This window comes from Anguilla anguilla, chromosome 2 (genome assembly GCF_013347855.1).
Source record: "Anguilla anguilla isolate fAngAng1 chromosome 2, fAngAng1.pri, whole genome shotgun sequence".
NCBI classification, from domain to species: Eukaryota; Metazoa; Chordata; class Actinopteri; order Anguilliformes; family Anguillidae; genus Anguilla; species Anguilla anguilla.
In genome coordinates, this window is record NC_049202.1 from 67,847,711 (window position 1) to 67,871,213 (window position 23,503).

General features: G+C 48.1%; 2 protein-coding genes across 7 annotated transcripts in view; both read right to left on the bottom strand.

The window, feature by feature from the left end:
- Window positions 1-504: 504 nt before the first annotated feature.
- acp5a (acid phosphatase 5a, tartrate resistant) lies at window positions 505-7,084 on the bottom strand. Of its 3 annotated transcripts, none has more exons than XM_035404894.1 (7): window positions 6,568-7,084; window positions 4,341-4,437; window positions 3,955-4,154; window positions 3,263-3,387; window positions 2,334-2,679; window positions 741-1,025; window positions 505-542 (listed from the first exon to the last, which is right to left on the bottom strand). In XM_035404894.1, the coding sequence occupies exons 2-6, from the start codon at window positions 4,435-4,437 to the stop codon at window positions 768-770; spliced, it is 1,026 nt and encodes a 341-aa protein (XP_035260785.1). In that variant the 5' UTR covers window positions 6,568-7,084; the 3' UTR covers window positions 505-542; window positions 741-767. The 3 variants fall into 3 exon arrangements, with proteins under 3 accessions (XP_035260785.1, XP_035260787.1, XP_035260786.1); XM_035404896.1 differs by lacking the exon at window positions 6,568-7,084 and adding an exon at window positions 6,468-6,529; XM_035404895.1 differs by lacking the exon at window positions 6,568-7,084 and adding an exon at window positions 4,857-5,174.
- A 2,154-nt stretch (window positions 7,085-9,238) lies between these two features.
- Window positions 9,239-23,503, bottom strand: part of ilf3a (interleukin enhancer binding factor 3a) — a 23,248-nt gene continuing 8,983 nt past the window's right edge. For 2 of the 4 annotated variants that reach the window (XM_035404890.1, XM_035404889.1), the window contains exons 4-19: window positions 23,178-23,358; window positions 22,597-22,744; window positions 20,603-20,694; window positions 19,262-19,357; window positions 18,938-19,049; window positions 18,225-18,322; window positions 17,587-17,698; window positions 17,249-17,362; window positions 16,602-16,807; window positions 16,052-16,222; window positions 15,798-15,935; window positions 13,991-14,134; window positions 13,733-13,862; window positions 13,295-13,342; window positions 10,857-11,297; window positions 10,140-10,270 (exon numbers count right to left, since the gene is read on the bottom strand). In XM_035404890.1, coding sequence (XP_035260781.1) covers window positions 10,140-10,270; window positions 10,857-11,297; window positions 13,295-13,342; window positions 13,733-13,862; window positions 13,991-14,134; window positions 15,798-15,935; window positions 16,052-16,222; window positions 16,602-16,807; window positions 17,249-17,362; window positions 17,587-17,698; window positions 18,225-18,322; window positions 18,938-19,049; window positions 19,262-19,357; window positions 20,603-20,694; window positions 22,597-22,744; window positions 23,178-23,358 — 2,362 coding nt within the window. Of the gene's footprint in view, window positions 10,271-10,856; window positions 11,298-11,584; window positions 12,480-13,294; window positions 13,343-13,732; window positions 13,863-13,990; window positions 14,135-15,797; window positions 15,936-16,051; window positions 16,223-16,601; window positions 16,808-17,248; window positions 17,363-17,586; window positions 17,699-18,224; window positions 18,323-18,937; window positions 19,050-19,261; window positions 19,358-20,602; window positions 20,695-22,596; window positions 22,745-23,177; window positions 23,359-23,503 lie in introns of those variants that run through there. The other 2 variants (XM_035404891.1, XM_035404893.1) reach the window with 2 other exon arrangements.

The following is a 23,503-nucleotide window of genomic DNA, read 5'->3' on the forward strand; positions in this document are numbered from 1 at the left end:
AATTTAACCAAAATACCTTGTTTCATAAATTATTTTTTTTTAAAATTATTTTATAGTTCTATCTCCTTGTCATATCAAATGAATCCTTATCAATACAGCATATCACCTTAAAGCCAAAAGTGTAATTTATAATGTAAGCATAATGGTATAATCAAACTAAAGTTTGGGGTGTTCTGATATTTTTTTCGTCTTTGAATAAATCATTGATTAAATAAGAAATGCTTGTAAAAAAACATCTGATTACATGTAACTTTATAAATTTGAATGACTCCATGGAATGTATTTAACTTCAGATTCAAATCGGGTCTTGTGTGCTAGTGTCTTTTGTGTGCTATTTACACTGCTGTCTGTCCATGTCACTGCTGTGTGCCTGTCAGGAAATGTGATCTCATTTGTGTGTGTGTGTGTGTGTGTGTGTGTGCGTGTGTGTGTGCGTGTGTGAGTGAATGAGCATACATGTGTGTACGTGCATGTGTTTGTTGGGATGTGCCTGCGTGCATGCGCGTGTTTGTAGGGATGTGTGAGCATGCGTGTGTAGGGATGTGTGAGCATGCGTGTGTGTGTGCGTGCATGTGTTTGTAGGGATGTGTGTGCGTGCATACATGTGTTTGCAGGGATGTGCCTGCGTGCATGCATGTGTTTGTAAGGATGTGTGAGCATGCATGAATTTGTATGGGTGTGTGTGTGTACGCATGCGTTTGTTGGGATGTGCCTGCGTGCATGCGCGTGTTTGTAGGGATGTGTGAGCATGCGTGTGACCGCTGTCATTAATTCTCTGCGTCTGACTGGTCGATGTCCCGGCGCGGCAGGCTCGTGCGGTACAGCGAGGTGCCCCTGGCCTGGTAGAAGGTGAGGTCCATGCGCTTCTTGGTGACCTCCGCATGCACGAAGCCGCCCATGGTGGACGCGGCCCCGGTGAAGAACTTGAGGGAGCCGCGGGGGACGTGGTGCCTGTGAGTCATGTCTGCCTCCATGAAGTTTCCCGCACCGCTGACCACGTAGCCCACCCCCGACTCCTGCAGGTACTGTGGGGAATCAGAGAGGCAGGTCAGGCTTTACTTTCTACCACATCCTTCAGTTCAATTTTAACAAAGATTTTAATGATGCCCTTGTTTTCCCCGCCAACATTCAAAATGTGACATCACCACCAGAAAAGACACTAAGAGAGGTTGTGGGTAGGGGGGGGGGGGTGTGTGGTATAAAACTGGGGTAAAACACAGCCAAAGGCAAACGTTAAACATACTGTTTTCACAAAAGGAAAATACATATACAATGATATTCAATGTAACCCTTTTGGAGCTCTATTTTGAAACGCACACGGTATGTACAGAGTGCACAGCAGCTAATTCAGAAAAAGAGAGAGATTGACAACAAATGGAGAAGAGAAAAAGCAGGAACTATTTTCTCTGCATTTGTCGCAGATTGCTGGGCGATTCCAGCTTATTTCCACTGGCACCTTGTGTCGAGTCATACACAGTCACAGTACAAAAGTTATCTTGTGCATCAGAGGGATTTCCATTTACATTACAGGCATTTAGCAGACACTCTTATCCACAGTGACATACACATCTTTTTTTTACATAGCATTGACATCATATCCAGTTATACAGCTTGATATACACTGAAAGAATGCAGGTTGACTACCTTGCTCAAGAGTACCTTGCCCAGCAGTGTCCTACCCGGGAATCGGGCCTGTGACCTTTAGGTTACAAGACCAGTTCCTTACCCATTTTACTACACTGCCGCCAAGTCGGTGAAAGACTGTCTGCACCGACTGAGAAAATCAATAATTTTTTTTTTTGAGTTCCCAATAACAATCTAAAACCTCCACATATGCACAGAAATATCAATAATCTCTGGGGCTAAAAGCCTACGATGGGAATTTGCAGCACATCTGGATGAAAGGCGAACAGTGCCCATTGGTAGTGTAGCGTGGATAATTTACTCAGAGGCAATAAAGAGGTATTTTGGTCATATATCTTTAAAGATCTTCTTTCAACAGTTCCTGTAATATATGTGAAACATTAGCTTGATCCTTTATAGCAATGCATTCAAATTCTTTATGCATGTATGTCTCTTAGCCATTTAAAATGTGTGATCTTTATTTTGGGATTTATTTTAGGAGCATTACTGTCTGTTACCAAGGCAATATTTCACATGCACCACACCAAATGACTGATGATGATCTTGACGCCCCCATAAAGGAAAAAAATAAACCAATGCTGGTAAACTAATAATAATACCTTAGATTTATACAGCGCTTTTCTAAGTACTTAAAGTCGCTTTACATGGGAAAGAAAAAAAAAGAAAGAGAAATAAAACTTTAAACTAACCTGAAGGTTGTGATCGTGACCGCAGAGGTAAGCCGTGGCCTGGTGTTTGACCAGCAGAGGGCGCAGTTGCCTCAGCAGGCATTCCGTGGGGCCGTGCTCGGACACGGACCACACAGGGTAGTGTCCCGCCACCAGCAGGAAGTCCGCCTTGGATCTCTCCAGCCTCTTCTGGATCCACTGCAGCTGTCGATTGGCCTCCACGGCGCTCACCGGCCCCCGGGGCTTCTGGTCCTCGTAGTCATCGGAGTTCCCGCACAGCAGCACCGTGTCCACCATCAGGATGGTCAGGGTGCTGCCCGTGCGCGGAACGCGGAAGTTCAGCTCGTAATAGTAGTTGGGGAAGCGCCTGCAGGGTGGAGGAGACGGAGGTGCAGGGTGGGGGGTACAGGACAAGGGGAGAAAAGTTAAGGTAGGGGTAAAGACAGAAATGTAATGGGCAGAAGCACAATAACTTTGACTTTATTTTGTTTATTTCAAAGGGACAACGTCGCAATATTTAATATCAAATTAATTTAATAGAAAAATTAACGCTGAGGCATTGCACTGGAATTACCTGCAAACTAATATACATAAGAAATGCAGATACAACTACAAATGGCGATACACATCCAGCAGCATTATCAGTATTTACAAACCCTGAATGGGTTTCCATCACAATAAAACAAGAACAGTTAGAGAAGACGTAAAAACTAAGTATTGACGCCTAGAGTGCTTCTGCGCTTAATTATGGGATATCCAATGAGCCTTATTCCAAGTTTTAACCTCAGATTAGAATTTAAAAATCTGACTACAGCTAAACTCAAAGATTAGTTTCTGAACTACTCCTACAGACACGAGTCCTAGCCCACAATTGAACCGCCTTCCCTGTCTAAATAAATGAGGTGGGTGCATCCGTCTTTATTTCTCCTGTGCCAACAGTGACTCCTTACCATCTCTCAGACAGCCTGCTGTACTCAATTTGAGCCTTCACGTTCCCCGCGTGGTCATGGTTGCCAGCGACAACGTACCACGGGATGTTCAGGGAGTCCGCGGTGAAGATGTTCTCGAAGGTGTCCTGGGAGACAAACCATCAGAGCAGGCTTACTTCCTCTTATGTCACAATGGGCTCGGGCGAAGAGAGCCAATAAGGAAACCCTGAAATATCGGGCAAAGAAGGAAAACACTGGTGTGTGTTCATAACGGGAATGCTAAATCAAAAGAAGCACATAACAAAATCAGCGTACCCAATCAATGCTTTACTGTTTAGCAACCTGAACGTTCTACACAGCAACATAGCGACATAGCTCAGGAGGTAAAAGCGACTGTCTGGCAGTCGGAGGGTTGTCGGTTCGATCCCTCGCCCTGGGCGTGTCGAAGTGTCCCTGAGCAAGACAACTAACCCCTAATTGCTCCCAACGAGCTGATTGGTGTCTTGTATGGCAGCCTTTCACCGTTGGTGTGTGAGTGTGTGTGTGAATGGGTGAATGAGAGGCATCAATTGTAAAGTGCTTTGGATGAAAGCGCTATATAAATGCAGTCCATTTACCACATAAATGCAGTCCATTCACACAGTGTAACAGACAAAATAGCTGGCTTTTCCGCATTCACGTGCGTTACACCGCTTTTCTGAGAACTGTCTTACCTGGAACCTGGGGTCATGCACGCTGTTCACCCCCTTGTAGTAGAAGTTGTCTCCCAGAGCCAGCACAAAATCAGCTCCCAGCTGCTGGGCAACCTTGCCCATCTCCTGCGCTGTAGCCTTCTCGATTGGGGTGATGTATGGGGGGTTGGGCAGCCCGCCCCAGTCCCCAATCGCCAGGAACCGGATTGAGGACTTGTTACCTGAGTCACAATAAGCAAACTATAAAAGCAAATTCTCGTCCACAATAAGCAACCAATCAGACAGTAACAGCATGATCAGCCTTTCTCAGCAAACTCGGTTTATCCATTTGTAGCTACATTTGTGATACATGAGAATAAGCACATTTAAGCTGAGATGAGGGCAATGATGTAATGAAGTAGGCTTACGAGCCTTGTCCTCGAGATCCATGAAAGAGCTTGGGTAGCAGAGAATCGTGGGAACTGTAGTCAATAGCATGGACAGGAGGAATACAGGTGGAGCCATCTGAAAAAGCAACAATGGGGAAGCAGGGAGAAAATTTTCAAGTACATTTTCAAGTACATCTTCATATAAAAAATAAAACTACAGACACAGCTGTTCAAAATGTCATACAGAAAACTTGCTGCCATGGACTGTCGGTCATAGAATTTCTGCAGCGTTCTTTGATGATTTCTTGAAGAAAAAAATCAATACCCAACACAGAATAAAGTGAACATCAAAATGAACATTATCAACAGCAGTGCAAGTCTTCATGCTTCAAGATGCCACACGACGCTAGACAAAGTAAACAATGATGAGAGTCCTGCTGGCGCACACACACACACTAAATATCCACTGATAATAAGCATTTGTGTGTCCTCAAAGACACAGAATCTGCTATCAGGTATCACGGGCCTCATGATTTGGTTCAATAATTGACTCACTGTGAGGTGATAGGTTTGTACTCCAGTGCTCCTGTTTGTGCTTCCAGTCCTATCTCTGCGCTACGTACCCCTCCCCTGGCGGCTTTTATCAGCTGAAGTGCAGGGGGGGGGGACGCGGAGACAGAGGTGAAGAGTGCAGGACCAGGCGGGCAGCGCATGCTGCTGACTCTGACTAAGTGTCCATTTTAGCTACCCTGCACACATGTGACCACAGCCCTGGTTCTGAGTTCTGATTCCTTTTTTTTTTTTTTTTGCCTTCTGGCCGTGAGTCAGATATGAACACTGAATTTCCGACCCCTGCTCTACCTCCTCGTCCAACAGCACACAAACGCACATACGCACACACTCACGTAGGCACATGCTTTAAATGACCACACACATAAAGAGACACACACACACCCACTCTCAGAAACCCACGTATCACACTTCATCTATATCTCCGTGGCAAGTCTGAGCTGGCATCACTGCTGACGCGAACTATCATCGAAAGTAAAAGAAATAAAGTTCTTTCAGTTGCACATTTCAGCCAGACTGTTTAAGGTTTGTTTTAAGTGATGCTAAATTTAAATCTCCTCCATCCTTTTGGCCATTAGACAAGACTGAACAGCAAAATCATATAAAGCCTGATTGCTATATTAGAATACAGACAGAGACTGTACACGAGTGGAACACAGGGGGAGTGTTCTGAGCATAATGGACTAATCATTAAACTTCTTCTCAAAGGCCACATCCAAATCTTGGGTTCGTTCAGAGCCATTCATGACATGCCCAATGATTTGATGCAAAGTCCACCGGTCAGTCATTATCTGAATAGTGCCATTTAGAACCAGACTATCAAATGGCACTTCACATGAGGAAATGGATGCAACCAGTTAACATAAAATGGTAACTCCTTTGTTTGTGAATCACTACAGTTGGAAACCATGATGTTATCATAACCGGCCAGGAATCTGGTCTCTGTGAGACAGCGGGGAGGTGAGACACAAAGACGACAAAATATGAGCAACGAACGAAGGGAAAAATTAAGTAAAATAATCTGCTTTTCCAAGACAGGAAGGTTCCACATATTACAAAGAATCATGAGATCAGCCTAAAATAGTGAATGATTTATTGTGTTATTTATATACACTTGTGAGTACAACTCAAGGCACTACTACACCGACAATACCATATATAAGTAACTAGTATGTCTGAGCAATATCTACCAACAGAACCTACCCGAGCCACGTTTATTATTGTGTGCGCGCGTGCGCACGCTGAATATCCAACAGACCAAGTGTCTTTCTACTGCTCTTATGACAGTTTCATTTCTTCTACAATAAAGCTGTTCTTTATTCTTTTAATTTGGAGTTGCTAACAACCTTGCATTAAATGGTCACTACCTAAATGACATTTTGTTACTCAGTCGCGTAGTGTGCTGCAAAGTTCACGAAATAAAAAGGCACAACATAAGCAAAGGCTGACACATCTATCGACCACGCAATTCGGTATTTGACACATTACTGGAATGTCTTCCATAAATGCAATTCAAATAAGTATACCACTGGCGTGCTGGCAGTACAACCGCTCGTGCATTAAAAAAAACAGTAACTCTTTGTTACAGCAACTTACATTTCAGCATGGTAACTCTCGCAAAGTGTTGGCTACTTCATTCCATGCATTACAGAGGCATGCGGATTTACAATACAGATGAGGAATAATGATAACTCACCTTACAGGAATTTGTGGATATTCCGGGTATATTTTGTTGCGGATAAACACACAGGACCTGCCAAGCAGGCTGTGTCTGTATTTTTTGTTTATAAGGACAATCTGCGAGTCGTCGTAGCCATTACAAGTGTTGGAACCCTTTGTTAAACGAATACTAATTGTTACCTTTGCTACCGCTTAATGCGCTGGCGGTAAAAATACGTTTTTAAAGTAATCATTTTGAAAGAGAAAATATTTTGCTGACTCTCTCTAATCGACTATTCTCTCCAACTTCACGTTTGAAAGTTTTTGGGTAAACGAAGCGTCAAGTTATCGAACCGGCACTGTGCTGGAGCGAATTTAAAAAGTTAATACAGAGTACTATGCGTAAATATGTGAAGACCACCTAACCAAAATATCCGGAAAATCTATTCACGTTTCTCACATCGTAAATATCAAATTCTTGCACGACGCTTCGGGTAGGCTAGTCTATATCTCACTATAGTGTCCGAGAAACCGACTGGCCTGTATCCGGTTAAAAACTTCTCAGACAACTGTGGTCGTAGTTGAGTGGTCGGCTATGTCAGTGATTTCATTGGATCGATTGATTAGGGGGCATAGCGGAAGGAGAGGGAGACTAGAGAATATGGGCGCTCCTTCGTCCTGGGTTTGCATTGATTTGGAAAACAGTTCCTGCAGTTTAAGGTAGATTGATTTTGTCATATAGGGTATTAATATTTTTAAGGAGCCAATGTTTGCAGGCACTTCTCTCCTACGAACATGTTACTTACTTTGCAACAGGCTATATAAACAAGTTCTCTTCACATAGCAAACTTTGTAATACTTTGTAAAACAATACCCTCCTAAACGTAACATGTACATATAGACTTCTGTGAGATTAAGGCAATATGACAGTGTAGGTTGATTAACAACTGTTTTGCAAAACTGAATGTGTGTGATAAGTGAAACTACTGTATCCTACGCGATAAACCATCTAGGTCCGTGTCCAAATCAACGCACTTGCCTACTAGTGAGTATGCAAGTTGTATACACCTTGTGTAAAGGACGGAGTGTAGCTCAGTGGGTAAGGAACTGGGCTTGTAACCGAAAGGTCGTAGGTTCTATTCCCGGGTAGGACACTGCCGTTGTACCCTTGAGCAAGGTACTTAACCGAAATTGCTTCAGTATATATCCAGCTGTATAAATGGATACAATGTAAAAATGCTATGTAAAAGTTGTGTAAGTCGCTCTGGATAAGAGCGTCTGCTAAATGCCTGTAATGTAATGTAATGTGTACTAAATCGTAGACAAGTGTGCTGATTCGGACACTCCTGAGAACTCATTGTTCTCGGAAGTTACCAACGGAACTTCTGATTTACTCCAGCCATTGTGATGCAGATAGGGCTGGAACGAACTCACGGGTGTTAATTTAGCAGACATCACTAAAGAGAATGATCAGAACCGAGGCTTCCGATTGGTAAGTGCACAAAAGGTATAATCACCCCTGCGAACCATTTAAAGTTGAACTTCTGGTATGAAGATTAAAGTCCATGCTTAATAGGCTGCCACTCTTATATAGGCTAAGTATTTCATTTTATTACGAAGGGACCGCCCGAGAACGCTTGTAATATTTCATGATCTGCGCTGCGAAGCACATTCAATTAAATCACTAAAATGAATAGAAAGAAAAGACATTGATTGGGGGTGGAGGCATTTTGACCCCACAGATTCTGAGGATTGACGAGTCATTAAATGTAGGCTACACAGTAAAGGCTTATAATTATTGCTTTAAGTTGTTCCCCGAGTTGTACAAGTAACATACATTTTTTTTCATGACCTTAAAAATGTGTGTAATGATCGTGTGCCAAGTCCGTGGATCTGATCGAAGCAAGATTTGGCTCTGTATCACTACGGGATTGGCGAAGCTTCGCTCTTCTAGCACAAATGCGGTGTAACCCGGTGGATGTCTTCTGTACATTTTTAAACGTGGAAGAACTTCATTGACTACGCGGCATGAAATTATTCCGATAGGAGTTTTGTAAGCCACAATTTCACTATGATATACTTTATAGGGCATGGATGCCCAGACTTTTTTTTGGCTTGTGATCTACTTTTTTCAATAGCCAGCAGAGCGTGATCTACCACGGGGGGTAGTATAACCAAAAATGTTTTAAAAATCGTTGGACTGTGGCTGCAACTAATAAAGTTAGACCAATCAAATCAATAAAAAAAATTACATTTTGTAACATTCTGAAACTGCCCCCTCCACCTCTACATACCTGCGCTTCCAGATTACATCTCCTGTCTGTTTTAGGCCGTTTAGGCCCCCTGGTGGTGGAAAAGGCTTCCCACAGTGGTCAAGACCGCGGAACCAATTTTCAGAGACTGAAGACCAAACCTCTTCAGACGCCAGCTTTTCGGGCCCTCTTTGCTTATCGTCCCTCCGTTTTTGGCTTTTCTTTGGGGACAGTTACAGCTGTGTACAGATACGTTAGCGATGTAGTGGTATTTTTGGTGAAATACAGTTTTATGACAAAAGGGCCCTTTGTGTCTCTTTGGCGATTAGGTACTTTTGTATGCCGCGCTGGATAACGGTCTCTGCCAAATGATCGTAACGTAATTTAATGCAATGTGACACAAAAAAGCACTGACGTCATACATGTATAATTCAGGAACCATAAATGAAGGCACCATCCAAAATAAAAATCCTTTATTGATACAAACCACAACTGATGCACATCGGTACACATTATTCTGAAAAATAATGGGGGGACAAAAAATAAAAAATAAAAACCCCACCCCCCCAATAACTCATTGAGCAAACTAAAAATCATTCAATTGCCAGTCACCTACATTCAAGAAATCACTGGCTGAAAACCGCTAAATAAAATAAATTCAAACATTAAAAATAAGCATTAAAATTACAAGCAAAATGAAAGAAAAACTATACATTGTTTGGTAATGAGGCAAGTAGGTCATTGTTTTCAGTAACGCCGGGCTAGGCCAAAGATGATCCTAACACAAGCACAGGTGCGTTTTAATAGGGACACAGGAACGGTCACAGGTAAAGGCAGAGACCAAAACCTACTTTAGTTAAAACTTAAAAAAAGTTAAGATGAGGCAACCTGACTAACCATCCATCGGAGACAGTGAAAATGACCGGTCTCACATCAAAATGCGATTCGGTCACTTCAGCAAACCTCCACAACGAGCAGCTTATGAACTGGAGATAAAATTTTTGGAGAAAACAGGGATCTCAACAGTGTTAACCAAACGAACAGGTAACAATATGCTTATCGGCCCAGCAGACAGGGAGCCCTTTTTGCGAAAGGGACTTTTATTTTTTAATATCAATGGGTCAGCAATGCATTGCTCAAGGGGGGGGGGGGTGCAAGGAAAACTCCATACAAAAGAATAAACACTGTTACCTAATCATTTTTTTACACATCCAAACAGAAATTGTGCAGCTGAAATATGAAAATTAGCCTTTTTTCCTCTGAGAGGACCTTGACTTAGGAGGGAGCCGTTTCTGCTTTGGGAAAAAGCTTGAGAGAGGGATGGAGGACAGGGGGTTATGGGAAGTGGAGTTTCAGTCTATCTGTACTGGTAGTTCATGCTGGGCTCCCCCCTCCCATACCCCACAGGACTGCCAAAGGAACCCTGGTTTCCCCCATAGCTTGGGTTGGTGCCACCTGGCACATTGAAGTTCGCCTGGTTGTTGTAACCTATGAACACAGACCAAAAAGAAAGAAAGAAAGAAAGAGGCACAGTTCTTAATGCAGCTTCGTATCACACTACCAGCATCCTTCCATTTCAAATGCAACTCACATATCCTGTATCCTGAAGGTCTTCGACTGACTGAACGTGCACTATTAACAAGCAAGGACAGAGTAAACACCAAGTGTGTCACAGAGGCGCTGACTTTGGTAGCTGCTATCCCCCCCCCCCCCCCCCGTCTGGACATGACTCATATATGCTGTTGCTACAGTAACCAAAGAACGAATTACAAGCACACGCAAACCACTGCACCGGAGGCACAGCAAAGACTCTACTGTGCCCCACTGTCCGACACCGCGCCCCAAGATGACCAGCAGGCATGTCACCCCGTTTCCTGAATGAGTCCTTCCAGTTCTCAGGAAAGCTGTCCACGTCAGGGCAGCACTACCTGTGACTACATCAGGCATGAGCTGCCATTCCAAGCCCTGTGTGAGCTCACTGAAGATAGGGGGCTGGTAAGCACACACACACACACACACACACACACACACATGCCATACATGGCGTCTTTCTTCACAGGCCCTTGGCGCTCACCTTCATAGCTGTACTCCTGGCTGCCCCCGCCCCCTGTCACCTGACTGGGATAGGCGGTGCTGTAGCTGGAGTAGCCGCCGCCGCCTCCTCCCTGGTTCTGGCTGAAGTTCTTCTTGCCCGGCCCGTAGCCCTGGCCGTACTGGCTGTAGGAGCCTTGCCCCGGAGGGGGCGTGGTCTGGTAGCCTCCCGGCGCCCCCCCCGCCGACGCCGGGGGGGCGGCGAACGGCGGCTTCCCGCCCTGGTGCAGGGGGGGCTTCTTGCCGGGCGGCTTCGGCACGGCGGGCGGAGGGGCGGAGTACGCGCCATCGTTCTGATAGAAGCCGCCGTAGCCCCCGGCGCCGGCCCCGGCGCCCCCGCCCGCAGGGCCGCCGGCCGGACCCATGGCACAGCCCCCCGCAGCCCCGACGCCCTCGCCGGCCCCACCGTTGTTGTAGTAGTTATCTAGGAACAAAGGGCAAGGCATAAGCGTGCTGAGAAAAAAAAAAAAAAAAACAGTATGCATGATGTCACTCCAGGGGAACTACCTCATTATTATTAATGAGTGACGGGAGTTCTAGAACACTGGCGGAGAATTTTGAAAAAACGTTCCAAAAAACTTACTCTTCGAAGGGTTGAACGATTTCACATAAAAACCGAGAGGAACACAGCAGGAATAGTCCCATTTATGTGCATTAGGTTCTTCATGCGTTGGGACACTTACGCATTTTAAAGACATACACTACAATGTTGTTTCTGTCCCTTGCCAAGGGACAAAACATTTATTTTTATTTTTTTAAAAGAAAATCTCTTCATGGACCTTTTTTTTTAAAAAATACAAACACATGGTTCTAGAATGAAAATAAAAAAATGACAGTGTCGTGCAAGGATCAGCAGCGTCGTTCCGTCTGAAACGCGTCGAGTGGAGGGGGACGGGGGGGACGGGAGGCGGCACCCAGAGGGGTCAGCACGTCGGCGCACGCGGCTGCTCTGCACATTTCGCACGCTAACGGCGCTAACAGAGTTCTGCAGTTTCCGTCAAAACAGCGAAGTCTCCACAACAGTTCAGTCTTTCCCCTCTCTCACGTTCCCTCTCACACACAGGTTTGGAGGGTGCATAGGAAGAAACGTAACGCGTCCACTTAATACAATATAATACAAAAAAAGTACAAAAATCTGCAGTCAGGATTCTTCTTAACACTGATAATTCAAAGCGATTATTAAAAATTGAGCAACACAGTATATGTCATGATCACAGTAAAAGGAACAGAAGTCCACAGTAAAAAGAAGAAAAAAAACAAAAAAACTAAATCCGACTCAACGTCTCGTCTTAAAGTACTTTTCTTGTTTCGCGGTCCTTCAGGAAATTAAAGCTTTTTCCACATCCAGAGCACGATCGGCGTTGTTTGCGGGCCATCGGCGTTGTTTTGGGAGGAGGGGGGGGAGTCCACCCAGCAGCAGTGCTGTTCTGTAGAAGGAAGCCCCACTCTCGCCTCTACAGCTTGGGGGCGGGGGGGGGTCTGTTTGGGACGACTGCCCCAGGTCTTTCCACTATATATATTTTTTAAAAAGGTTTTATTTAAGGGACCAGCAGGCTGTTCTACGATGCAAAATCGTGGTAGCCATAGCAGTCTGAGACAAAGTCACCTAGAGTGAGACAGAGCAGAGAAGAAGAAAAAAAATAAAATTAGACTCTGATTTTCGTGTCCCTGAGAAAGGCAGGTCCTGCCATTGTTGGTGCTGGATTCTGCGTTTGCCGTTTTAAAATATTTTTTTTTTTTTAGATTTCTCTGCTCCTGTCACCCTCTAGATGAGCTTTTCCTCAGAACATGCTGCTGTGCCTTTTGCCGATTTGGGGGGGGTGGGGTTGGGGGTGGGGGACTCAATAACTGATGGATTGAGTCCTGCGGCTTACCAAAGCAGAGAAATGTAAAAGTGTTACAGCGTCACCAGGAAGGACAGTACCCACTACCACTCTCAAATACTGCCCTCTGAAGTCAGGAGGGGCAAGAGCTACTCCCAAATTACATCTACCACACTTACTCTACACATTTAGTCTTACTCTACACATTTAGTCTTACTCTGCATCACCAGTGACTCCCCATATTCAGCACATTGTGTCTTAAAGTAGCACACAGGTGTAGAGAGTATGTCCCTCTGCGACCCTCAGTGACGCTCGGTATGTGCGGTAGCTTCATCCGGGACAGCGCGCCACGCGTCTCAGGTGAAGCACCGACACACCGGGGCTCTGGGGCTGTGGAACACACAGCCACGCCTGCAGGGCGGACATGGAGCCGCGACACACGTCTGTACACGAGGCTGTGTGCGTTCAGCACTGTAGCAGTGCTGCAGCGGTAATGGCTCACTGTCCCCTCCCAACGGCCACTCTCTAGCCTGTCAGACAGTGTGAAAGCCTGAGAGGCGGGGAGGGGAACGACAGGGAGAAGAGAACAGGTACTCACTGTATCCAGAGTTTCCACTGTTCCCGTAGCCGTAGCTTCCGTAGCCTCCTGCAGAAGAAGACAATGCGCAAATCTTAGCTGTGGTAAGCTCACAACATTCTAATGGTAAATGGTAAATGGACTGCATTTATATAGCGCTTTTATCCGAAGCGCTTTACAATTGATGCCTCTCATTCACCCACTCACACACACACTCACACACACCAATGGTGAAAGGCTGCCATGCAAGGTACCAATCAGCTCGTTGGGAGCAATTAGGGGTTAGGTGTCTTGCTCAGGGACACTTCGACACGCCCAGGGCGGGGATCAAACTGGCAACCCTCCGACTGCCAGACAACCGCTCTTACCTCCTGAGCTATGTCGCCCTATTAACAGTAACACTGTGTGCAGACTTTCTCTGTCTGTGGCTCTTGGCAAACGTCATCACTGCGTTCTAACCTTGGTTATATCCGCCGGCATTGTTGAACCCTCTGCCTCTCCCCCGGCCACGCCCCCCTCTCCCTCGGCCCCTGGGATTTGACGAGGGATCCGCCGGAGCGCCGCCCATCATGCCAAAGCCGGGGTTGTGCTGCCGGGACGGATGGACAGAGAGACAGACAGATAGAGTTACCGTAGCCATGGCTACAGTGACACAGCTGGGTTCACAACGCTGCAGGCTACAGGACTAGCGAAGGACGGAGGGAGACGTGCCGTTACCATCGGGGGGAGCTTCTTCTTCTTGGCCGCCTCTGGGGTGGAGCCCTCTGGGAAGAGCCTCTCCAGGGCGGCCAGGGCGGCGTACGCCTTGGCCACCTTCTTATTGGAGCCGGTGCCCTGGAACTTCTGCCCATCGATCTCCACCTGAGAGAGGAGGACGAGCAGCCGTCAGCACTGATCAGACGGCTGACAACGAACCGAGGATGCCATCGCTGCCTGAGCAACTGCTTTTATGCCTACTGTGCATTCATTACATTACATTACATTTATTTAGCAGATGCTTTAATCCAGAGCTTTTATCCAGCTAGCTGAACACTTTTTATACAAAAGTGCATATCACGGTCATTGGACAAATGCATTCCCTGCAAAAGGAGAACTGTCCATCAGCTCACATTCACAGATGAACTTATGGTTGTGATTAAAGTCCACACAACTGATTCTGTAACTGTTACAAAGACAGCCCACTAGAGGGCGACATTTGCCAGGCTTTCCTGTACCCAGACATATACAAGTGATTAGACCGAACAGCTGAAGCATTGCTAGCATTTTTACAGTGCCAGTGATTACACGGGGACATACAAGCTATAAGGGTCTACATTAGCTCACTTTAAACACAAATAGCATCCTGCGGTTGCTGGCAAAAACAACTGGAAAGCAGAGATTAACCTTCCTGTCGACACAGAGTGTGACAACAGCATGGAATACAGTAAATCCCTCAGCCTTAAACCCAGCTGACCTGTGATTCAAAAGAAAACCTGCTAAGGCTCCCTTAAGCAGAGTTTTTAGTTTTAATTTTAGTGGGACTCACCTGGCATAAAATAAAGAAAGTGCAATAAACCTGAACTAAGGTGATCTGGGTTAAAGTGAGTTAAAGTTCACTCAAAACTGGGGCAGCTCACTCAAAAATTAAATAAAGCCGTTTCCACGCACCGTGTTAAACTTTTCAAATGTAAATTTTTGGCGCTTTGAGGCCACATGAAGTTGGAGCCGCGAGGTTCTATCAGGTTTTACCAGGCTGAGCTGCAGCCAACACCTTGAACAGGCACCTCGTTTCAGCAAAGCTATCCGGATGGACGGATGCTATTCCGGGTAAGCGGAAACACCAGTTCACCCAAAGATCAATTTCACGTTTGGGCGAACTGGCCGTTTAAAGTAAGCCGCTTCAGGCTTCTCTGACCTGCGCGGAGCAAACCTGCGTTCTGCTGCAGACCTGCGCAGAGGAAACCTGCGTTCTGCTGAAGACGAGCGCAGAGGGAAACCTGCGTTCTGCTGAAGATCTGCGCAGAGGAAACCTGCGTTCTGCTGAAGATCTGCGCAGAGGAAACCTGCGTTCTGCTGCAGACGTGCGCAGAGGAAACCTGCATTCTGCTGAAGATCTGCGCAGAGGAAACCTGCGTTCTGCTGCAGATCTGCGCAGAGGAAACCTGCGTTCTGCTGAAGATGAGCGCAGAGGGAAACCTGCGTTCTGCTGCAGACCTGCGCAGAGGAAACCTGTGTTCTGCTGCAGACCTGCGCAGAGGAAACCTGCGTTCTGCTAAAGATCTGCGCAGAGGAAACCTGCGTTCTGCTGAAGATCTGCGCAGAGGAAACCTGCGTTCTGCTGCAGACCTGCGCAGAGGAAACCTGCGTTCTGCTGCAGACCTGCGCAGAGGAAACCTGCGTTCTGCTAAAGACACGCGCAGAGGAAACCTGCATTCTGCTGAAGACCTGCGCAGAGGAAACCTGCGTTCTGCTGCAGACCTGCGCAGAGGAAAGCTGCGTTCTGCTGCAGACGTGCCGCAGTGCCGGGGGGGCGACGCAGACTCGCCTCCATGACGAAGCGCTTGTCGTGGCTGCCGCCGGTCTCCGAGATGAGCTCGTACTTGAGCCCGCGCCGCTTCTCGTTCAGCTCCATCACCGGGTTCTTCCCGTGCTTGGTGAGGATGGGGCCCTGCTGTCGCGCGTTCTGCAGGGAGGGGGCGACAGAGAGCGGGTCACACAAATCCACCGGACGGAAGGGCCCGTTTCCAACCGGGCGAGCGGCAGGGAGCCCCGACCGCGGGCCCGAAACGGCGGACGCACCTCCGCCAGGTCCGCGGCCTCCGAGTTGGCGGGGCCCGTGGCCGACGGGTCGGCGGCCACGGCGGGCGTGGCCAGGGGATTCGACTCCGCGTCGTTGGTCCCCTCTTCGCCCTTCACCGGTTCGGCGGTCTTCACCTCCACCCCCGTGGGCAGGCCCATGTCCTGCAGGACCTGAGAGAGACGCGGCCGAGGGCAGCGGGTCAGAGGGACAGAGACGCAGCAGCCCTGACGCTCTGTGAGCTACAGCAACGCGTGCTGGAACTGCAGAGAGCTCCACCAATGCACAGCAGCTTCAGCTAAAGTCTCACTAGAAACGGGTTGGAGCACCAAAGTGGAAACGAGTATTAGGAAGCTTCAACCACAGGTGCTCATTCACATCTAATTAATCCTGGAATGGCTTAGAAACTGACAAGAAATTGAAAGGCTGTGCAGAGTAACAGGGTGGTGAGCGAGGGTGATCTCCAGCGTAACTCAGGATGAGTGAAATGAGCCACAGACACTACAGGACAGGCCGAAGGAAGGCTGCCGCCAGGCCCCTGTGGAGGCTCACCTTGACGGCCACGTGCAGCTTGGCGGTGCGCTTGGACGGGCCCGAGGCCTCGTAGCTCTTGCCGTCGACCTCCACGGCCATGGTGAAGACGGGCACGTGCACGGGCCCGGTCTGGGAGACCAGCCGGTACTGCAGGCCCGGCTTGAGCTGGTTCAGCCGCATCAGCGCGTTCATGGCCTGCGCCGGCTCCGCCTTCTCCTCCGGGGCTGGAGGAGGAACACTCCACGTCAGGCTCAGAGCCAATCAGGTTTCAGAGAGGGGGGAAAGAGTTCCTTATGTTTGGCCTTTAGTTTGGGGAACATTTCAGAGCCAAGAACAGTACCACAACAAGGTTGTAAGGTTGTTCATTGGTGAGCGTTCTGGCACAAAATGGCTGCCCTGTATCACCCAGTTTCCCCCTTTGCTGTGAAGCACTTGGAAGAACACTGTATACGTACAATCCATTTCCATTTCATTAGTACTGGTGCAAGTTCTGGAAGGATGTCGTACAAACTTCATGAATCTGATTAACATTCAAATGAACATTGTACCCTGACGCAGAAACAACCAAGCATTAGATATAGACAGGCTACGCTTACCTAAGGTGACTGTAAAATGGGAGCAGGATGAGCACCCTTTAATAAAGCCCTACGTTGAGTCACACGTACATTTCTTCTGCAGTTTCTTCTTCTTCTTGTTGGGGCTCTTGTCGTCGCCTCCTTCCTCTTCCTCGATAGGCCTCTTCATCGGCGGAGCGTAAGTGGAACTGGGCGGGATCTGGACTGTAACGCAACGAACAAAACACACAAAGGCGTGGGTATCCTGAAGGAGCCTTAGCGTTTTCACCGCCATGGCCCCGCCCCACAAACACACAGCGGTCTTAATCAGAGTGCGGTGAGATGGACACAGTGTTAAAGGGTATGAAAGCACAGGCAGGACTCATCTGAACTGAGCCCGGGCCAGAGTGCGGGGGGGGGGGGGGGGGGGGGGGGGGGGGGGTGCATACCTGTGTAGTCTATGGGGGTGTCACTCCGGGGCTTCCTGGGCATTTTGGAGGGTAGCGAGTCCATCCCCAGCACTTTGTGCAGCTGCCCAAACGCAGCCAGTCTTAAGGCGTGCTGGGGAGCGTTAAGGAGAAAGAGAAACGGAGGAGGTCCCGGAAGTGCTCAGATACGCCCTGCTTAACACATGCATCTGTGAGTGTGCGGTGGGCGTGTGTGTGTGTGTGTATATAAAACAAATGCATCTGCGAGTGTGTGTGTGTGTGTGTGTGTGTGTGTGTGTGTGTATAAAACAAATGCACCTGTGAGTGTGTGGGTGTGTGTGTGTGTATAAAACAAATGCACCTGTGAGTGTGTGGGTGTGCGTGTGTGTATAAAACAAATGCACCTGCAAGTGTCCGGGTGTGTTTGTGTGTATATATAACAAGCATCTGCGAGTGTGCATGTTTGTGTTTGTGTGTGTGCGCGTTTGTGTGTGAGTGCATGACCGTGTTTGTGTGTATAAAACAAATGCATCTGCGCGTGTGCGTTTGTGTGTGTGCACGCATGCATGTGTACGTGGTTGTGTGTGCGTGTTTGTGCGCGCACACGCGTGTGTGTATACACTAGCGTGTGCACTGAGCAGGCCCAGAGACCAGCCCACCTGGGCGCTCTGTGTGATGTCCTCGCGCTGCTGGCGGTCCAGGTGGCTGATGGCGTCCGTCGTCTCCTTCTCGCACGGGTCAGAGATGCCAGGACCGTCTGGAGAAAACCCAGCGGCGCGCATCTTTACCCCAAACAGCACAATCTCTGCTCTCTACAACAGACTCTCAAAGCTGAGCTCCTCCCCCTCCACTGGACATGCACAGGTTACACATTAACACTGGCAGCCATTCTGAACTGTAACAAAGGCACAATCTGCATACAGCACGTGTGCAGCCCTGAAAATTAACAGCGTAAACAATGTTAAGAGGGCATGACTGACCCGTGGGCTACAGAGGGCAAGCAAATGAGCTCAGCAGATATGCTGCTGTAACAGAACCCCAGGGCACATCCACACATTGAGGGTACTGTTTCAGGTGCTCAGCCCTGCAGCACGGTCAGTTCCGTCAGCTAGCTGAGCCCCTGTAATCACAGTGAACTACTCCATCATACGGAACGCGAGACGCTATGAGGAAGTAAACAGTCAGCAGAGTCACTGCTATAATTAGTTTATGCACAGCCCTCCGGGCCACATGGGGATTTTGCCAGGCTATAATTACACTCGTCCTCCTGCGTCCCAGCACCCCCTGCAGTACCTGCACATTTCCATAAAGTAAGAATGCCAATGCACGTTCAGCTACAGTTTGAGCAGCGCTGGACGGCGAACGGGCTTACCAGACATGAGAATTCCAGAAGCCAGGCATTCGAGAACTCTGCGGAGAGCTTCCCCCGCTCCCATTGGCCGGTTCCCCGTTCCGATCGCTTTCTCACACAGCAACTCCAACGGCTGCGCCAGGGGAGAGAGAGAAAAATAATACTTTACTCTTTAATTCCGGGGCTTTTAATTTCCGATCTTTCTCAAAATCCTACGTTTAAAAAAAAAAAAGTTTTAAAATGATTGCATTGGATCGGCCAGTCATACTGGACTCCCACTTCAAACAGAGCCTAAATTCCCTGAACACCCCCCCCACCCCCGGCGTCTCCCCCGCCCCGACCCACCCATCCGCGCAGGGGGCCCCAGGTGGGGACCCGGGAGCACAGGTCCCTCAGGATGCGGATGACGATGACGCAGGACTTCAGTCCGTTGGCCCGAGCCTGCAGACACAAGCAGGAAGGGGGGGTGGGGGTGGAGGGGTGGGGGAGGAGATGACCACTTAGCCAGGAGTCCTCACAGGCCTTTCAACATGGTCAGCATGGCACTCCCTCCCTGTACTGTTCTCTGCACATGCTCTGCATGACTCCATGAACCAAAAGACAATTCGTCACACACAGAAATTCCTCCTTCACTTAGGGCTTGCTGAGAGATTCTATTGCTATTAGAGGACTGCAGAAATATTTCCTATTTAAATGCAAAGAAAAGTGTCAGGTTATGAAAATAAGCAAAACTCAATTCCAGCCTAGTAATCAGACTACGGAGAAGAAAAAAAAAAAACCTTTCTAATTTTACTCTCAAAATTTTTTTAAGCAGCAATATCCAAAACAAGTACTAGGCCATTTTAACGAGTGTCCCCCCCAAACCCCAGTATGAACGAAAAAAGCTGAACGAGGTGCAATATTCCCTCTGAACACAGAGAAAGTTGCATCAGGTTTCAGACTGCACACTACACATACACACAATAGCGATGAGTACTCAAAGTACTGCAGGGGGAAGAAAGCCTTATATAATCCACTTCATAACAGTACGTCATTTAGTAAGTCATTTACTGCGGTGATGGGAATAACCTCGTTTTAATGCGAGTGGGTGGCGTGAAGATATTCCACGAAACATGAAGGTTAATGCCAAGATGTCACACTGTAAAAAACAGAGTTCCCTACACCATCGGAAATATTGCACCTGAGGATAGCAAACGTGAGTTAGTGAAACACATACCCCTCTCTGCACCAAATACGAGCACCTCTTACTAAAATACGCCAGTCAAAACACTCGAAAGCATGTGTATTTATTAAGGAAGGAAAAGAAAGAAAAAAAAACTCACATAAAGCGCCAAATAATAATGGCATAAAAATAGCCGTTTTAGCGAAACACATACGCGGTGTCCTCTAAGGGGGTTTAAACAGGGGACGCAACGGGGGGGGGGGGGGGGGGGGGGGGGGGGGGGGGGGGGGGGGGGGGGGGGGGGGGGGGGGGGGGGGGGGGGGGGGGGGGGAGGGGGGGGGGGGGGGGGGGGGGGAGAAGAACGCCTGCACTGAGCATCTAAAACCGTCTGACAAGAGCCGTGAGACACTATGAGGGTGGAACACTTCAGAATGCACGAAAAAGAAAGAAAATGGCAGAAATATAATAGAAATAAACAAATAAAAACTCACTACTTCAAGACGAAATAAAGGCAAAATGCAAACCTGGAACCACTTGGCGTGGCGAAGAGACGCCAAGGCAGTCAGGCATTTCTGCCTGTCCAGAACATCCGGGGGCTCGCTGACTGAGAGCGTGTCTATTGGCGGGTGGAATAAGAAGACAAGGTACAGTTTGACCAAGGGGGGTTTCTGTCACGCGGCCAGGGGGAGGAGGCAGCCTTTCCCAAAAGCACAGGGGCAGGAGGGGGGGGGAGGGAGGGGGGGTCCCCCCGAGACAGAGCGAATGGACCCCCACGGCGCCCGCAGTCGGCTCCCAGCAGCGCTGTGCCTACACATTAGGGCCCCTACTCTTCCTCCTGGTGATCCGACGCTACGCAGCAGGACTAAAGCAGGCACCTCATGAACACCGTACACGTCCCTGTGTTTGGACAGCCATGTCATTTAAAGAACAGCAACTGCTATAATACGAATTAAAGAGGATGCGCCACCCAGTATAATTAGGCGAGGGTGTGTAAGGTGACGTTGTTTTCTAAGTTACACTACGCAGAAAGCACCAGTCGCTGACTCCCTACAGACTTCATACACCTTACCCCTGTTCAACTCAAAACTGTCAAAATAGCCCTGGCATTCACATCTGCCCAAAGTGAGAACCACCAGCCACTCCTCAGAAAACCTCACGTTTGTGACCAGATGGTGATATATTCATTAAATTATGCAGAAACGTTCAATTATATATTGATCGATGTTCGCCCATTTACTTTTTCCACTTAAGAGATATGGATGTGTTAAAGCACTGCTACAGTATTTACATTTGAGTGTTAAGAACGGGAATCAACTCACACTAGCAACTGAGGGGGGCCATTTGTCAAAGTATAATCTTCCCCTTTCCTAAAAAAATGAAAAAGTAGCGGCCCCAACATATATCACCAGCGTGACTCGTTACCACTGCTCTCACATGGGACGTCCACTCCTGCTCATTTTTTTTTTTTTTTTAAGTCTTATGTCTGTCCCAGGACATACAACCGGGTGCATGAGTGTGACCAGGGGGGCACAACCCCTCCCCTTTGCCCCTTTTTGGGTGTACTGCTTTGCCCCTTCCGAGACAGAGAGCGTCCAGTTGGTCAAAGGTCCAGCGTCCCTAAAAAATTGACAAACTAGAAGGCTTGGTAGAGAGAATCAGATTTTGAACCACAGGCAGCAGTGATCAAATGCACAGTCTAGTGTAAAAAAAGGCCCAGTCTACACTGCAGCAAAACTGATGGCTTCACTGACCCAACCAGGGGCTGTGCTCTCAGCGTGGGGTTTAGATAAGGCCGGGGTCCTTAGAGACACGTGGCTCTACTGCACCTAAAGGGGGGCCCAGCAGCCCATGGTGTTCTTTCTGCCACGCTCCCCCAGACCTGTCAAGCCCTGGATTCGGGGCTTTTCCTGATCCCGACCCCTCCCCCACCCCCGCCCCAGGTTTCGAACACGGCTGTGTCACGTTGACTGTGATTGGGTGAGTTCTCACTCAACCACACAGGGTCAAAAAATGCCCCCAAGCGTTACCTATAACCCACGCTGTCCTGCTTCACAAAACCGGACCGGAACCTATAGCCTTACACTGGGGCTATCAACCAGAAGAACACCAATCAAACTCCGCTACTCATTTTTGCTGCAATGCAAACCGTTCATACAACTTCAGTTTTTTTTAAAAAACACATGCAATCATGTTTCTGTTTGCTCTTTTTCTGTTCTCAGTAAGCCTTCAAAAAATATCAATTTCTTTTTTACGCTATAACACAAGGACTGACAGAACAGCTTTTAAAACCTCGTCGGTACTTTTACTGTGTATTGGGCCATCAAAAAAAAACGCTACTACTAAGTGGAAGACATGTTAAGTCTAAAGAGCTACAAACAGCATGTTTTTTTTTCTTATTTTACAGCAATCTGCCTCCCAGCTCTGTTGAAGGCCCAATAAACAATACGCGTGCGGGCGGGCCTGTCCTGGGGGAGGAGGCCCTGGGTTTAGGCTGAGCCCCGGGGGGGGGAGAGCCCACCTCCAGCGGCCTGCCGCTCCACTTCCTCCCGCACCGCCGGGGACGTCAGGTGGATGGTGAGGGTCAGCACGGGCTCCTTGGCGCTCTTGATCACGATGGTGGCGTCCCGGATGCACTGGATGACCTCGTACTTCTCCTCGGTGATGGTCTGTGGAGGCGAGGGGGGGTGGGGGGGGGGGGGGGGTGCGCAGTGTTCACCATTTAAACTGGCTTTTAAAAAACTGAACCAAAGGAAACACGTAACACTTTGTTACCTGCACTTTGTTATTGATTGTGTGAATTTTATTGTGTGAAATGGATTAGTGCATACATGTATGATGATGTATTGTCTGTTGCATTTCCACACAACTTGTCAAATTTTGTTCCTTATAATGTATGACCCAAATAAACAATATTCATTCATTCATTCAAAAGAGCTATACAAATAGCTATTATTATTACTATTATTATGATTGTTGTTATGATTATTATGATTATGATTATTATGATTATTATTATTAATAATAATAATAATAATAATAATAATAATAATAATAATAAAACCCTGTCAGTGAGGAGGATACGCAGCCTGTGGGACGCACCGTTAGCTGCACGGACAGGTTCTCGGCCACCTTCTTCAGCAGGGTGATGGTGGGCTTCTCCTTGCAGAGCAGCACCAGCTCCAGGTCCAGGTCGCCCTTCAGCAGCAGCCCCTTGGCCACCAGGCCCACGCGCATGACCCCCCGCAGGGTGCGTGTGGCCTGCTCCGAGGGCCTGGGTTCACTGGGGGGGGGGACGAGGGGGGGGGGGGCGGCACAGTCAGGAAAGCCTCCATGACATGGGGGAGCAAAAACAGCTCTCCCGCCCGGCAGCCGAAAACTCTGGTGTAAAGCAGCCCCTCTGACAATGCTGCGGCGCTAGCCGTCCG

Coding starts and splice junctions, on each gene's coding strand:
- acp5a (XM_035404894.1), bottom strand. CDS start 4,437: ATGGCTCCACCTGTATTCCTCCTGTCCATGCTATTGACTACAGTTCCC. Junction 3,388..3,954: donor TGCATGACCCCAGGTTCCAG/GTAAGACAGTTC, acceptor TTTGTCTCCCAG/GACACCTTCGAGAACATCTT. Junction 1,026..2,333: donor GTCACGATCACAACCTTCAG/GTTAGTTTAAAG, acceptor GATTCCCCACAG/TACCTGCAGGAGTCGGGGGT.